At 36.8% G+C, this 16,949-nt stretch overlaps 1 protein-coding gene across 1 annotated transcript in view; it reads right to left on the bottom strand.

The window, feature by feature from the left end:
* Positions 1-16,949, bottom strand: part of CCSER1 (coiled-coil serine rich protein 1) — a 1,147,418-nt gene that overhangs the window by 730,397 nt on the left and 400,072 nt on the right. The window contains exon 6 of the mRNA XM_006084620.3: positions 7,766-7,973. Coding sequence (XP_006084682.1) covers positions 7,766-7,973 — 208 coding nt within the window. The remainder of the gene's footprint in view (positions 1-7,765; positions 7,974-16,949) is intronic.

Here is a 16,949-nt window from a genome sequence, read left to right as displayed (position 1 = left end):
AGCAACTGCATTATGCTATCTAAATCTGTACCACCATGTTTTATATACCCAGTGATTAAAATAGGCATTTTCACTGTAGCTAAATATTGCTTTGATTCTGATTTTCAAACAGAAACAAAAAACATTCCAGTCAAAATGTGTCTCAGAGGAACACAATTGCAGGCTTTTCACAGTACCATTTGCTCAATGGCTCTCTGCTCCCTGCCCCCCTCCCCTGCCAGAAGTGCCTAACACTCTAAGTATCCCCTGGAGAGCCAGCAGGGTGCCATCTGCTGTATATCCGCTGCGCTGCAGCCTGAAATCCTCAATGCCAAATTTAGCTCATATAATTACATAACAGTATGTGAGTGGTATTAAGCCGACACACTAACGCCGGATTCATGAAGCAAATTGAAAGTCAGACATGCATAGCAAAACCATTTAGTGGTTATTTGATTAATTATTGAGTATGGTTATAACACAAATAACCACAGCATTCAGGTAAAATGAGAGTGGCATTTATTGTTAATACGGTGGGTTGCAGTTTTGTTTTTAATAAGCAATAAAATAACACACATAACTAGCAGATAACATAAGCATGCTGACCAGGAAAGATTTTTCTGATTGATAGGCATATGCTTCCTTATGGTGAGCCCACTCCATTTTTATTTCAAGATCAAATAAACATCAGAAAATACCCTGACAGCAAAGGAGTAGCCGAAATATTTCTGAAGCTTTCATAGTCAGAGAGATGCAGAGGAAAACAAAATATTCCTTGTGGGAAGTGGTGATATATGAACATAAGGCATTCTATTAAACTAATATACTATACCCTGCTGGGAGAGTAATTTAGTATACACTTTTGAAAAACCTTGATCATATCTAGTAGTTTTGAACATGCACTCTACCACTTCTGGAAGATACCAGATTTTTTTGAAGAAATTCAGCACCTTGCAGCAAAGTCACATGCACCAAGTGAGAGCTGAAGTTCAAGTTGAGCAGTCTGTTCTAATATAGACTACCATATCCTGATCACTATGCTAGACTGCCTTGGCAGTGTAAGTAAAAACCTTAAGTAATATAAATAATATTTTAAACGAAAAAGAATACCTCAGTGTAGTGGGTGCCCTTATGTAAAATGGACTTTTGGTTATCATTGTGAATGAACCTAATAAAATCTATAGTATCTTTCCAAAACTAAATGTTTTACTTTAAAATATATTTTAAAAATTCTTTTAAGACATGTATTATTCATTTGCATATCCTTAAAATGCATAGACCAAAGCCTTGTAAAGAAATGAATTAATACTATGACAACTTAGAACCACCTAGAAATGGTTCCTATTTCTATTCTAGGCTTTGGTTTATAAATGAACACTTTGACTAGGTTATCTTACATATTGAAATTCATAAAGCTCAGGTAATATGCTATGGGGTTGATTGATGCATGATTGCTTATCTTTTCTTATCATGCTTACACCTTAGCTCCATGTCTTAACTTGGCTTTTTTAAAGTAATATTTTCTCTTACCTTCTTGACACTACACCCTTAGGGTTCTCATCTTACTGGATTCTCTTTTTCCTGCATATCTGATCATTGAACATTGGATTATCTCACCTTGGTTTTAGATATGTTATTTCGTTCATAGCTTCAAACAGAATCTATTTAATCATAAATAATCAACCCTGACCTTTCTGGGTTTGCAGAGACATTAATTCAAATTTCTACTTCACACACACACTTGCATGCTAAGTAAGCACCTCAGCCTTAACCTAGCCAAAACAGAACTCTAGTTTCCTCCCTGCTTCACATAGGTTGCTCCTTTCCTAGTGTTCCCGGTCTCAGAAAATGGCACCCACATCTGCCCATTGCTTAAACTGCAGCTCTCAGTTACCTTTTTTCTTTCTTTCCTTTTCTGTCACCCAGTTTCCAATTCACCAGCAAGTACTGTTGACATTTACCTCCAAAACATGTCACACATCTTTTCCTTTTTCTCTCTTTAACTGCTACTATCATGGTCACCATCATTTCTCACTAGGAAAACCATTTGTATACTGTAAACAGAAAATTTAATTGACATGTAGTAGTTCTTTTGCCAAAGAATATCAGGTCAAAAGTGCTGCCACAACTGAAAGTCCAGAAAAGCATGAGTGGCAAAAATACTTCTACTTTTAGTTTCAGCCAGTGTAGCCTTTATTAACAATTAATGCTGAATTATTCAATAACTACAAGATTTTGTCATATTAAAGAACATTTACTGGTACATTTCCAAGTGTTTAAGAAATCTCAAATATCATCCACCTCGCTAAACACAGTAATAATCACACAAACAAAATCACTGCAGGAGCTCATGCACATGGGTCCTTACCCCACACTCCCACCGTGGAAACCTGTTATATGCACTTTATTGTTTAATTGTCCAAGTAACCCTATGAGATAGTAATATTGACTATGATGAAATAGACTCAAAAACCTTAATCAACTTGTGGCAGCTAGGAAGTGGTAGAAGTGAGAATCACATCTAAATCTTCATCATTCCAAACACTTGCGATTTCTGTTACTCTAATATACAGTGGGGCCTTGACTTACGAGTGCCCCGACTAATGAGTTTTTTGAGATACCAGCTGTCTCTCAGCCGATTTTTTGCATTGAGTTGATAGAGTAATTTGAGTTAAAGAGCTCCTTAACGAGCTCGGTCTCAGAACGAATTAAACTCGTAAGTCAAGGCCCCACTGTACTTCCTCCTGTGGGACTCCACCAGTGAAATGGGGCTTGGTTTAGGAAAGAATTTTTCTCTAACTTCTCTCATCTCTCCCAGAGCACTGTTGAAAGTTAAGGTTGCTTACATAGCAAAAGAGTCATTGAATTATACTCCCTCCCCTTCCTATCTATTCTCAAGGTCAGTTCTATTCCCTCACAAAGAGCCAGGTAGAATATTCTTATTCAGAAACCTACTCATTCTCAGTAACTATGAGGCCACAAGTTTCTTCAGAGTGTATGCAATGGGATCCATTGTCATGTAAGAAGACAGTGGTGCACTGTTAAATTTTTTTTAACTTATTCTAAATATGGGGGAAAAAACTCTAACAACAATTTGTAAGAATTCACACCACCATCCTAACTTGGTCTGCATGATAAACGGTCAGAGTTCATTTACTAGTACAGGTCTCCCAGGGGAAGAACAAAAATTCCACAGAATGACGCCATTAACAGTGATGCTATCAGTTATGTAATGATATCCCACGTGCTGTTATGTTAAGTGTATAATTTGATGAGCTTTATTAAAAATGGAAACCTATGCAACCACAACACCAATCCAGATATACATATTTTTATGACCTTAGAAATTAATTTAGAATATGCAGAGGTAGTCTGAAAGATGAGAAGTGCTGCAGAGTACTGAGTTCAGTCAAAAAGTGCATTTAGCTCTAGCTGGTTTGGCTCAGTGGATAGAGCATCGGCCTGTGGACTGAAGGGTTCCGAGTTTGATTCCAGTCTGAGTTGCTGGCTTGAGCCCCAGTAGGGGGCGTGCAGGAGGCAGCCGATCAGTGATTCTCTCTCACCATTGATGTTTCTATCTCTATCTCCCTCTCCCATCCTCTCTGAAATCAATAAATATTTTTTAAAGTGCCTTAATTGAGGTTTAAGGATATGTCTCACAAATACTCTCAACAGACAATTAAAATTATAAAGTCTTAAAGGGTTGTCTCTCAGCTATTTCAAGTTAAGAAGGACTTATCTTGAAGATATGTGTGGGTATGGCTTTTGTCTGATAGAGTGAATTCCTATATGGCTTTTGTCTGATAGAGTGAATTCCTGATAAGGTTGAGAGATCCCAAAATAATTTAAGTGAATTAGATTTAGAGAAACACGCTGTACTTAGACTTAAGTGGAAAAAGAAGGTACAAAATTAAAAGAGGCCTTTGGAATATGTCTACGAGCACAAATAAGGATGAGAAAACTATTCAGCTGTAATCATGTGCTAAGTTTACATGAAAATAAAGAATGACTAGGAGGGTAGAACCTTGAGTACAGAGGGAGGAATTAAAAGCCATGGAGAATTATTCTCAGGCTTTAAGTCCTAATCAAGAAACTGCTAACCTATGAATTAAATAGTCTTCAAATGAAGGACTGTACTTGAGTCATTGTATTTAAGCCTCATCTACATCTGCACATGATTTACATGGTAAAATTCTGTACTTTCAGGTGATGCTGTGATGCAGAGGTGGGGACTATCCAGCCCATGGGCCATATAAGGCCCAAGAAATCATTTGGTCTGGCCCTGCCAAGGCATTAGGGGTGAGTTAATTAAATGCCTGACCAAATATAGCAGGCTAATTTTTAAGTTGATAATTTTGTATGTCCCATGAATGATGATGATGATGATGATATATATATTCTCCAAATGGCCCTTGCAGAAAAATGTTTCCCCACCCCTGGGAATGGGATGATTCTTTGGGTGGCCTTAGGAGAGAGCAAGTATACTTTGCATTGTGAGAGATGCATCATTGGGGGCCAGAGAATAGAATGTGGAAGCCAGCTTCCAGATGTTCTACAATGTTCCCCACAAATCTCTGTAAAGTGCCTCCCCTGCTGAATCAAGGTTGCTGTTGTCACCAATAAATAAATTTTAGAAAAGTGATGTTATGTTACTTCTGAGACTAGGTTATAAAAGAACAGCACAAACTAAAAGGAAACAAGACAACAGAAACTAGCTCTGTACAGTAGATATCCTCTTCATTTATAGATAATGGAATCATGTTTAAAAACATTAACAAAAGAAGAAAAAGTGTCTCTTCTGCTGTAGTCACTTCTTTTATCATGAATAGTAAAGAATAAAGTAACAGTAGAATTTCTGTGGGACCAAAGTCAGTTCGTTTTTGTTATTGTTTGTTTTTAAATAAAGGAGCTGATGTTTGGGGTTGTTGGGAATACTTCTATGCATTTTAATATAGCAACTGATCTTCAAAGAAGGGGAAGGGCAAAATTAGGAGTATGAGATTCCATTCAGATTATTCACATTTGACTCACCTTAAAATTAAAATCTGAGATGTCACCTGAGCTCCATTAGGAAAAATTTCCAATAAGAGCATTTTCTAGCAGGATATATTAAACTCATTAATCACTTTTTTATCTTAAAAATCAAATAACTGAGTTCTTCAGTTAAAAAATAATCTGTATACAAAAGTCAGACTGCTTTGGATCATAAAAAATAAGTTCATCGTCCATGGTCACAGACAACACTGTGGTAAAAACCAGGTGAGGGGTGGATGCAGAACTGAGAGGAGCCGGGCTAAGGGAGGAGGAAACGGGGAGGGGACATCGGTAATAGTGTCAACAATAAAAATAAATTTAAAAATATAAGTTCACAAAATAGGAAAAACATTATTGTTCTATATTAAAAAGTCAATTTAAAATGGATAGTTGGTATTAAACTCAAACATAGTAATGAAATGTGAATTGCCATTTGAAAATTCCTGGTTTAAATTAAAAAAAAACATTTCAATAAACCATTTCCTTTAAAGACATCTATTATGAACATCTTATTACTACAACACTTGACTATGCTGACCACAATATTTCTTTTCTTGTTGACCATAAAGAATTTAAGACTCCCTGCTCTCTGAAGAGGCTTAATAAATAGATGTAATTATTGCTCATTGTACATCAGCTTTAAAAATCAATTCTCTTCAGTTTCTTCAAACACTTTTTCATGAAGAATAACAGACAAGTATAAAATGGATAAAAGTATAAAAGCAATCTCAATATATTCTGAACATTGACTTTATGGTGAATATCACTAAATAGCTTTAAACTATAAAATTAAGTACCCTAAGAAAGCCTCGTGACTCTCCAAGATGTCAACTCTTCTACTACCCTTTACTTGCATGAATTTTCTAAATTAAAATATGTGACCAAAGAGAGAAGTAAGAATCTGAATAGTTGAATGTTACTGACTTTGAGATTAATATCTTTTAATACAACCGCCGTTATTAAGTTTGCCTTGTTCAAAGAGGTTCAGACTATACGTTAAGCCAAATGTCAGAGATTCCACAAGTGCAGCAAATGCTTATGTTGTCAATACAGAAACAATATTCATTCAGAGAGCAGTGTGTTGGTAAATATTTCACAAAACGCTCACCAAAAATTAAAAGCACTAATTTACAGTGTTTGCCGACTTCTGTGGCATAATACTCCTATTTGGCTGATTTCATGCTACCAAAATGACCTAAATGAATCTACAATTGGGGAATATGCACCATAGCTATTATATAGGATTTCTACAAATAAATCCAATAGATATAAACAAGCTCACAAGTATAGTTAACAGTAAAATTTAGTACAATAACTAGAAAATGAGTTTTGAGTTTTGATTATGCTGTTAAAAATATAATTTCTTTTGTTATACATGTAGGTAATTTAATTTTTTATGCCTGTGCTTAACCGCCAGCTCTTAAACTTCCTGAAATGCTAACAGCGATCCAGTATCAGCACAGCATTCCTACATACTACTGCATATATTGTAAGACCACCCAGCTACATAGTCACAGGTATGGGACATAGAGATTTCCAATTTTTGCTTCAAGGGCTGAAAAGAACACATGACTGAATGTCCTCAATAATCTGTGGAAATCATTTCCATTAAATATCCTTCTCTCTTCCTGATTCCATTCTGGCCTCTAGTGGTAGCTGCTAGCATTCTTATTATTATCAGTGTTAGAAAAGCAATTATCAATGATCATCATTGTAAAGTTAACCACAATATGATTAATTTCTCTTTTCAAACTATTTATTAGTACTTCCTATCAATAAAGAGAAACAAGTGAACGATCATGGGATATAACAAAAATCCACTGAATTTGAGGTCAGAAATCTCAGACTGTTGTCTTGAATTTGAATGTATATATTTAAAAAAATCCCTGAAAGAAAATAATTGGGGTAATTATAAAAATAAAACCATAAGACACTTGAATCTAAAGAATAGCTGACTCCTGGACAGAAAGGGGAAAGAGTGCATTATGCATTTTACTGAGCAGCTTATCATCTAAATGAGCATAGGCTGTGGGAAGGCAACTATATTCAACAGGATAAAATCAAAGATTCAGATTACATTTTACCGGACTGATTTTCATTGCAACTAAATGACTAAATTGCCATTGTTATACTAGAGGCCTGGTGCACGAATTAGTGCACGGGTGGGGTTCGGCCGGCCTGCCCCGATGGGGACTGATCCAGCTAAGCCAGCAGGGGGAAGGGGCCACGGGCAGTTGGCCACCGGCCCAGCCCCCAATTGGGATGGGGGGACCTATCAGGGGCTGGGCTGGCTGGAGGAGGGGCTGCAGGAGGTTGGCCAGCTGGCGCCGCCCCCGATCCAGCCAGGGCAGCTGGGGGAGGGGCCACCCCCTGATTGGACCAGTTGGTGGGCCTCAGTGTGTGTCAAAGTGACTGGTCATTCTGGCGTTCTGGTCGCTGGGCTTTTATATATATAGATAAAGAAAGCCTCAGTATGTTTAAAGTGAAATTCATTTAATGTGTCTCATTAGCTTTATCATAGCACATAAGCATAGCAGCTGATGCCTATTTCTCTTTACTTAGTATCAATTACTTTTTTAAATTCCTTCACAGAATATTAAAATTTTAGAGCTGATGAGTATGTTTAGAGCAGAACTTCAAACACTTGATCCCTGCCCTTTGTAATGCAGTTAATTTGTGACAGAAGTGGGGACTAACCAGGTCTGTCTGTATACTAGCACCAAAAGACATTACTCTTAGAGTAAACCATTACCTCTTGAAGAACTCTCTTCATCTTTAACAATAGTGTCTTGACAGCTGTGCAGTCCTGTAACATCAGTCTGAAGGGCAGAGAATCTATGCCTCCATTTTCTTCCACACCTTGCAGGGGCCAGTCTGCAGACGGACTACTGGGCATTCGGCTAATATGTGAACACCTGCCTTCCTGATCAATGTCTTTTGTTAACTTCAGTGAAAGGTTCCTAATAAGAAAAATAATAAACAACAATTACAATGTAGCATATTCACAGCAGTATTTTCCAATTTGTCCATCAATGTCAACAGTGAGCCAGAAAATATTTCCTTGTGACCCTCACATGCCCTCCTATTAGTCTTTGAGAATTCTGAGACTTTTTGTGAAAATTATGAAATGAGCCAATTGAATATTTAGTGGTGTGAGAGTGAATAAAGGAAATCTCTTTTTTAATTAAGTTAGGGAGGCCAGAAGGAGGCGCTCTCACATACTACCACTCCATGTCAATTGCACACCTCAAAGGAAGAAGCCTCAATTACAGACCCCTACAGGAAGAAAGGTACATTGCATTCCCATCAAGAAGTGTCTCAACTACTACAGCAGCAGGAAGGAAGAGTTCTCCTGGCCCAGCCACAAGCCCAGGGGGTGGGGAACCTCACTACTCAGCCAACTGGAAACCATTACCTCCCTGAACTCTCACTTTCTTCCATTGAAAGCACCCCCTCTGAGTTTCCTTCTTTTTCTTTATAAAGTAATGTCCCTCTCCTTTTCTGCTGGATTACCTGTATTTTTTTCTAGAGAATGCTTGTCCCAAATTGCAATTCTCTGTTTTCCTAAATAAGCCCATTTTTTTGTTGGTAAAATAACTGACTGTTCTATTTTTAAGGTCAATAATGGTAAGATTCAATGACAATCACCATTATAAAAAGTGATTTTCCCCCCAGGTTAGAATTTCATTCTAACACTGTGTTTATACTTGTTAAACTCTTTTAAAAATATGGAAAGTCAACAGAAATCGCTGAAAGAGAAATTTCTTACAAAGGTGTTCTGAAAAAAGTTTAAAAATTAATTGGAAAGTTAATCCAATACATTTTTTATATATTATTTATCAAATTATATGACAAACTTAGTTACCTAAATTGAAAAAAAATAACAACAAAACTTGCCTTGGAACTTGCCACCAAGGTCAGGCAAGGATGCAAATAAGAAACTATATCCTCAGCTAATTTTATTCAAATTTCATTATTTATAAATAGTGTAATTTAATTTGTAAGGTATTGACTAGTTAGTAAAGAAAAACACACTTTGGATCACACTAAAATGTTTACTTGTCTTCATAGGTACATTCATTGGTTACAATAATATTACTATCCCCATTATCTATCTATATATAAAAGCCCAAGTGACCATTACAACCAAACAACCGGTCTCTATGACATGCACTGACCACCAGGGAGCAGATGTTCAACGCAGGAGCTGCCCCCTGGTGGTCAGTGCGCTCCCACAGCCAACCTCCTGTGGCTGGCCAAACTCCCGTGGCCTTCCCCACCAGCCGGCCAACCTCCCGCTGTCCCACCCCGAGCCAGTCGGCCAACCTCCCGTGATCCCTCCCCCTGGCAGATCACCAACCAGGCCGAGGGACCCCACCCGTGCACAAATTCATGCACTGGGCCGCTAGTCCTATATAATAAAAGGCTAATATGCAAATTGTCCCTACAGGAGGGAGTTCGACTGACCGGGAGTTAGACATACACTGACCACCAGGGGGCAGCGCAGAACATGATGGGCATTGGTGATGCGGTGCTAACAGCCAGAGGCAGTAGAGGCGCTGCAGCCACAGTGGGCCCTGACAACAGCGGGATTGTGGCGGGCCAAGGCGGGTGTGAAGGGAGGCCCCTGCTGGGGCAAATTTTGTGCACTGGGCCTTCAGTATATATATATTGAAATAATTTTTTAAAAAGTCATAGCTAACATTTTTTGATAGCTGACTGTGGGCCAAGTATTGTGCTATCCATTTCATGTGTGTTAATTCAATAAAGCCCAAGAGGTAGATAAAATGAACATTTTCACTTTACATATGAGGAAACTAAGACTCACATAAATAACTTTGCTCAGAGTTAAAGAGCTACTAACAGATAGACCTGGATGACCCAACATAAGCACTCTTGCACGATAAGATTTTTTTTCATACTAACCACATAATGTGCTAATATATACAGGGTATCCCCCCAAAATAGTACACACACTTTAACAGCTGATTGCTCAATTTCTAAAATGAAATGTATTTTAATAAGCATTGCATTTCTAATTATTTAAAGTGTGTAGATACATTTTTGAGGGACACCCTATATATAATAATACTTAATGTATCTCAGTTTTGTAAGGACTTTATATATGTTAAACCACTTAATACTTATAGCAACCTTTTGAGGTAGATAATATTATAATCCCCATTTCATAGTTGAAGGATTTAAGTCTCAGAGAGGTTAAGCAACATATTGATGGTCACACAGCATAAAAGGGACAGAGCTGATATCTGAATGCAGGCAGTTCACTCGAACTCTAAATTACTACATAATTCTGCATCTCATGTGAAAAAAGCAAGCAAATAAACAAAAACAAAAATGAAAAAACAAAAATATGCCTATAATCATAAAAAGAATTTTTATATTTTTTCACTCTTAAACTATATTTTATCTGATATATATCTGATTCATTTCAATTATACACAATCATTCTTAAATATCTGTATTTTATTTTAGTGTCTTCTATACTATTTTCTTTAAGACCAATAAGAAGAATATAAAAATTAGAAGTCACATTATGTGTAATAGTATTTTAGTTACAATAGAATTATCAAAAATTTATGAGGTTTACATCATGAACTAGTCTGGTATCTGAAACATATTATGCTGACTCAGTAAATAATTGTACATTGAAGATGAATAAACAAATACAATAATGAGTGACTGAATAAAACACAATTCTTTGTAATAATCTATACATACAACTCTCATTTGTACATATAATTTTTTTTTCTGTAAGGTGAACTGTTATGTATTATAGAACTGCATCCCATAGTTCAAAATTTCCCACCATCTGACAAAAAAATAGTTAACATGTTATGATTTCTTTTAGTTGGATCGATGTTTCTTTGAAACTTTGTCCAATTGTGAATCTAAATATCAGTGAAGACTGACAAAGCTTTCAGAAACTGTACTAGCTGACTAGTTTCAGGAATTTACTAAGGTTTTGAGAATTAGAATTTAGCATTTACAAATCTAAAGGTCTCTGCCAATGTCAGTTAAGAATGGGCTACATATAGCAATGTATTCAGGCAATAAAATTTGCCATTTGTTTTGCACTTAAAAATTTTAGATCTATTCTTAATTCCAACAGAACAGAATGATGGCATATTTTCAAAATGATGGACAACATCTACATTGTGTCCTTATATCCAACATGGCAACAGTCGTTGAAGTTTCAGGGATTAATAGGAATGGATCACTGAACTCCAGAGGTACACCAGAATTATTAATTTCTTATCAGTTGATACCAAAAAATATAACAAATAATATTCTTTCACATGAATTTTTTTATCTCAAAACATTTTATTTCTACATGAAAAAGAATTGGCAACAAGATCACAGTAATCTAATCCATTCTTATTTAGGCTGAGGCAGTAAACTGGGCTGTTAAACAGGGCTGCTATTGAGTTGCATTGGCCAGCAGGGCCATCCTATTCTTTGTATGGTCAGTATTTTCTGATTGATTAATGCCTGGGGTTTACAGTTGTTAAATATTTTGAACATTGATGTTTTTAAAAATAGATTTTTATTGGGCCAAATTACCCAAGTGTCTCTGGATAAATTCACCTTAAAAAAAAAACACAAAAAAAACAACAAAAAAAAGAAACTAAAAAAAAGGTCCAGCCCTTTAGTTGACAGGAAAAGGAGAAACCTATTTCATGTGGAGCCATGGTTTCCTTTAGCAAAGATAACCCTTATAAGCCCAGAGGGTAGAGCTAGGTTCAGGTGCGTTCCTGCTCCTGTTTAGCAGAATTCACCAGATAATAAGCCCAGAGGGTAGAGCTAGGTTCAGGTGCGTTCCTGCTCCTGTTTAGCAGAATTCACCAGATAATACACTTTGGGATATATGGCTCTCTCTGCCAATTCTCTGAATTGTTACAGTTTCAGGAAACTGAACAAATGTTCTTTATGTTAAAAAAGAGAGTCCCTTATCTTGGAAAAAAAAAAGAAAAGAAAAAGTAAGATACTGAGGCCTAAAACAGTGGTTCATTAATCATCATAACTACTGCAAATAAAAACAATGTAATTGCCACTGAGCTCATTTATATACAGTTCACCCTCTGTTTTAACTCCATGAATCTTCGGTAGAATTGTTCAGTGATATTTACACTTGTTTCCTTGCTTATGATGCTGACCAAGTCTTTAAAATTCTGTAACATTTAGATAACGTCAAATTGAGACTTATGGGTCTTTCTCAGTCCGTAAGTACAAAATGACAAAAGTTTTGAGTAAGATTAAAAGCAAAACTCATAAACATTACATTAAATGTATTCTTGAAAGTTTCGACTTGGAGAAACTTGAGAATTTGAGCCATAAAACATCTAAATTACATGACTATGGTGAATTGGCTCTATACTTTTGTCACTATCCTTTGTGTGAAGGGAATTTTCTAACAAGCTATTTCTAAAAGTTCTGCTGCAATTCTATTTTTCAGACAAGTAAATAATTGTATATTGAAGTTGAATAAACAGTAAAGTTTACATAGAGTGATTAATAGGAAAGAATATAAAAGAGAATTTTCATATTTTTCCTCATTTGGTTATTGCTATCACTATCATTTTAATAGTGAGAAATTTTTCCCATTCACATGTTCTCTTCAAATCACTTGAGAAATTCCCAATACAATGGCCAAAATACAAGATCATGCTAGTTGCAAAGGATTGATGCTCTTACCTATCATAGGAACTACTATTGTTTAGTGCACTGACACCTTTCATTATAATAAAAGGGATGGCCAAAAGGGATCTCAAAGTTTTGCACCTTATAATGTGGCTATGATTTCTGAACCAGATTTCCAAGGGGTGGAAAGTGAAGGTAATCTCATTTTTCCCAGCATAAGAAATAAGCATATGTGTACACCTGCCTTCAAACATGTCATTAAGTAGATTTTTGAAAAGGGCCAGGTTAGTTATGGTAAATTAAATCTCAGCTTGAATAATTCTAAGACAAGTGCAAGGTATAAGTCGGTATTAATAAACTGACATCCCATAACCTAATAAAAACTTTATTAAAGGAACTACAACAAGACTGTTAGTGAATAAGCTATCTATTTGCCTCATATTTTCTATGGAAATATGTTGTTTATCTGAAAGTATCATTTTAGGGGAAAAACCTTGCACCTTAAATTGTCTTAAAATTGTATATTTAGCTGTATTTCTAGAAGAGATGGAACCAGCACCCATCCCTCCACAGTAGTATAGTAGTTGTAAAGAACTTGTTAACATTTTACATTTAGGAATGCATTTACATGTAAGAGAATTTCACACTGCCTAAGTGATGGGTAGAGGAAATGGAAGATATGGAGGAAGGCAAAAATAAAATCCAAATATATTAGGGTAGCCACAAAGATCCTCCATAATCTAGCAACTGCCTGCCTCGCCATATCTCATTTTATAACAACTGCCTCCTTGTGTTTTGAGTCCTAATTTCATTGGCCTTCATTCAGGCCCTGAAATACACCAAGCTCCATCCTGCCTCAGGAACTTTGCTTCTGCCGTTCTAGCTACATGAAAAAGTGTTGCTTACCCATCTTCAGATCTCACCTTAAAACGTATTGCTTCTTTAGGGAAAACTCCTTTGCATTCCTACCTTTCAAACATACACAGGTTCCTCTTTTCTATGCTAAGTCTTTCTTTGTAGCACTTATCACAGATGCAGCTAAGAAAAACTGATTTGAGGAGACCTGTGGGAATACATTGGACTGAGCTGACCTACACTCCACCTCCTGTTCCAAATACAGAGAGATACCGGATTACTTATAACCACATTTATTTCTAAACATATTACAGTGCAGGAGGGAAAGGCAGAAACATTTCCAGGTGCCAAAAGCACAAAATTAAAACAGCAATAATTATATGAGTTGCCACTGTGCTGGCTTCAGGGTGTTAAACTTGGTCACAGTCTGTAGTTTTTATGCTTCTGCAGATCCTGAGAGTATCTGCCAGTGACACAGAAGTCACATAGTGCTGGGAGGCATGAGCTTTCCGAGCTTTAAAAAAGCTTCAAAAAATCAATCTGATCAATTTGTAAATTAGCTGCCTGCTAGCACAACACTCTTTTTTTTTCTTTAAAGGAAGACAGTATCAAATTCAAACTCTCAAAAATGTGACATCCTCAATGTCTGACAAATATTTAAAGCAATAGACATGCAAAGAAACAAAAAAATAGTAAACACTATGAGATGACCCATATATTAGAACTGGCAGGAAAAATTTTAAGCAGCTATTATAAATATCTTCAAAGTCTTAAAAAAAGGAGTGCATAATAAATAAACAAATGGTTAGTCTCATCAGAAAAAATGAATACTATGAAACTCTAGACTCAATTTATATAAATCTGAAACAAAAAAAATTATTATGGCAGACAATGTTAGCTGCTTATTCACTATTCATTCATACCTCCTTCCTGACTCTTTAAAACAGCAACAAGATCAAAAACTATATTTATATTTTAAAATAATTTTATTCCCAGTGCTATTTGTTGTCTGTCCTTTTCCTGTCAATATCAGAATAATAAATCACAAAAATACCGATGTCTTATTTCAGAGCCATATGATGTGGGAAAGTTGATTAATCTTTTAAAACAAAACTACCACCATAAACCCATCCTATTTCATTATCACAGAATGCTGGGGAGCAGGAGACTTGGAGAGTTTGTAAGGAGAACATTCTGAGAAAAGGGAAGTGTGTGGAAGGCTGCCTGCCCTGTTTATCAGAATTCCGACTTAGGGGAGACATACGGGCAGGTCTAAGGCAGCGCCCCTAATTATTCCTTGACTTTTCCAAACAAGTCTGTGCACATGTACACCCCCGGTGTTCACTGGAATCCTTATGCTTAATCCCTGGATGCCTTTTCCTAGAGGACAATGTAAACACATGTGTCCTCCCAAGATGACTCACCCTACTGCTTGTATCTAAAGATAAAAATTCCAGTAAAAGCCAAAGGAAGCAGGCAATCGAGGTTGCCTGGCTTCTTTAGCTGGGCCATTCCTTAGCCCTCTCCCCCACAGTAAAACTGTGTCGGAGTAATCTGTTCATCCATCGTTCAGGGACTACTGATCAGCCCCAGCAACATAAGATATTATTTATTTACTAGAGGCCCAGTGCATGAAATTCATGCATGGGTAGGGTCCCTAGGCCTGGCTGGCGATCAAGGTCAATCTGTGGGGCAACCGGTGGGGTGATTGGGGGGCCCCCACTGGCACCCACCTTGGCCAGCCTGGTGCCACCCGCTTGCCAGCCCCGCCCCCCACCGCTGCCAGTCACCTCCCTCTGTGGGGTGACTAGTAGGGCAATTGGGGAGCCCCCACTGGCACCCGCCTTGGCTGGCCTGGGGCCTGCGGGCTGGGGGCAGCTCCTGCACTGAGTATCTGCCCCCTGGTAGTCAGTGCACATCATAGTGACTGGTTGTTCCATTGCTCAGTCAATTTGCATATTAGGCTTTTATTACATAGGATTTATTTATTTAAAATATATTTTTATTGATTTCAGAGAGGAAGGTAGAGGGAAAGAGAGAGATAGAAACATCAATGATGAGAGAGAATCACCGGTCAGCTGCCTCCTGCACGCCCCCACTGGGGATCAAGCCCACAACCCAGGCATGTGCCCCTGACCAGAATCAAACCCAGGACCCTTTAGTCCACAGGCCAATGCTCTATCCACTGAGCCAAACCAGCTAGGGCTATTACATAAGATATTTAGAACCGAATGTTAATTGTTTTAAGAACTTTTATGTAAAATTCTCCTTTTATGATCACTTAAGGATTGCACACAATGGTTTTTTTAGATATAATTTTTAAAAATTATAAAATGTTATTGTATATTTGCTTCCAATCATTTGCATTATATCACAACTTCTTATATAAGAAAACAAAACTATAGAATGTCTTCAATTATCCTCTAAGTAACATTTATAAAATGCAATGTTTTACACATATAAGCAGCAAGAGTTAATTACAAAAATTCTGATATAATATATAACATTGGTGATATCTTTAACACTATACAACCTACAGACAACTGCAGTTTTAAATGATAGCTGTGTGCCCTTCACCTTTTAAATTATCTGGGACCTGGCAATCTAAGTGTGATAAGTGTTAGCTATGAGTGTATAATTTAGGAAGTAGTGTTTCCAAACAGAAAATCAATACTCGCTCTGTAGCTTGGCATAAAGGCAATACCTAAAATTATTGGCATAATACATTGTGGCAAGGAAACTGTAAAAATTCCAATACTTTTCAAAAATGAAAGAGTTGGAGATTATGACTCTGAGTAAATCTTTAGAGCCATGGAACTATATCAACTTGGGAACGGTTAATAAAACCTATATCAATCTTACCAATCAAATTTCCCAGATTCCATTCTTGAGATAATGGTTTATATTAGATTTTAACTAGAAAAATAAGATTTTTTTTACAGATTACACAAAACTAAGGATTTCCAAATATCCGGAAAGACAAACTCTTTCTCACACATACAAAATCATTTGGCTTACTTTTTAATATATGAATTCCAGCCCACTGTGTCAAATCTGGTCTTGTTATCTTTAGCAAGACAAACAAAACATGTAGTACAATAGCACAATAGATTAGACATATTTTATCGTGTTCACTGGTCATAAATTCCCTCAGAATATATGTGAGTTTTGCTATAGCATGGCTAATTTATCCGTATCCTTAAAACCTGGATTAATGTACTCCCTCTCTCTGGAAGTCCTCTGCAATCCTTCCTACTAACTCAGGCTACACTAATTGTTTCTTCTCTTTAATCCAGTAACACCAAGGTAGGTGAAGACCTCTTTTGGTGACCTTTGTATTTCCAAATGCCCAGCACCCAGCAGTCTCTGAATAAGCATTTATTGAATTAATAGGTAGTCATGGAAAAACGAATTAATATATG

The sequence above is a fragment of the Myotis lucifugus genome, unplaced genomic scaffold, assembly GCF_000147115.1.
Source record: "Myotis lucifugus unplaced genomic scaffold, Myoluc2.0 scaffold_12, whole genome shotgun sequence".
Classification (NCBI taxonomy): Eukaryota; Metazoa; Chordata; class Mammalia; order Chiroptera; family Vespertilionidae; genus Myotis; species Myotis lucifugus.
Note: the sequence above shows the minus strand (reverse complement) of the source record. Positions and strands in the feature narration are given on the sequence as shown.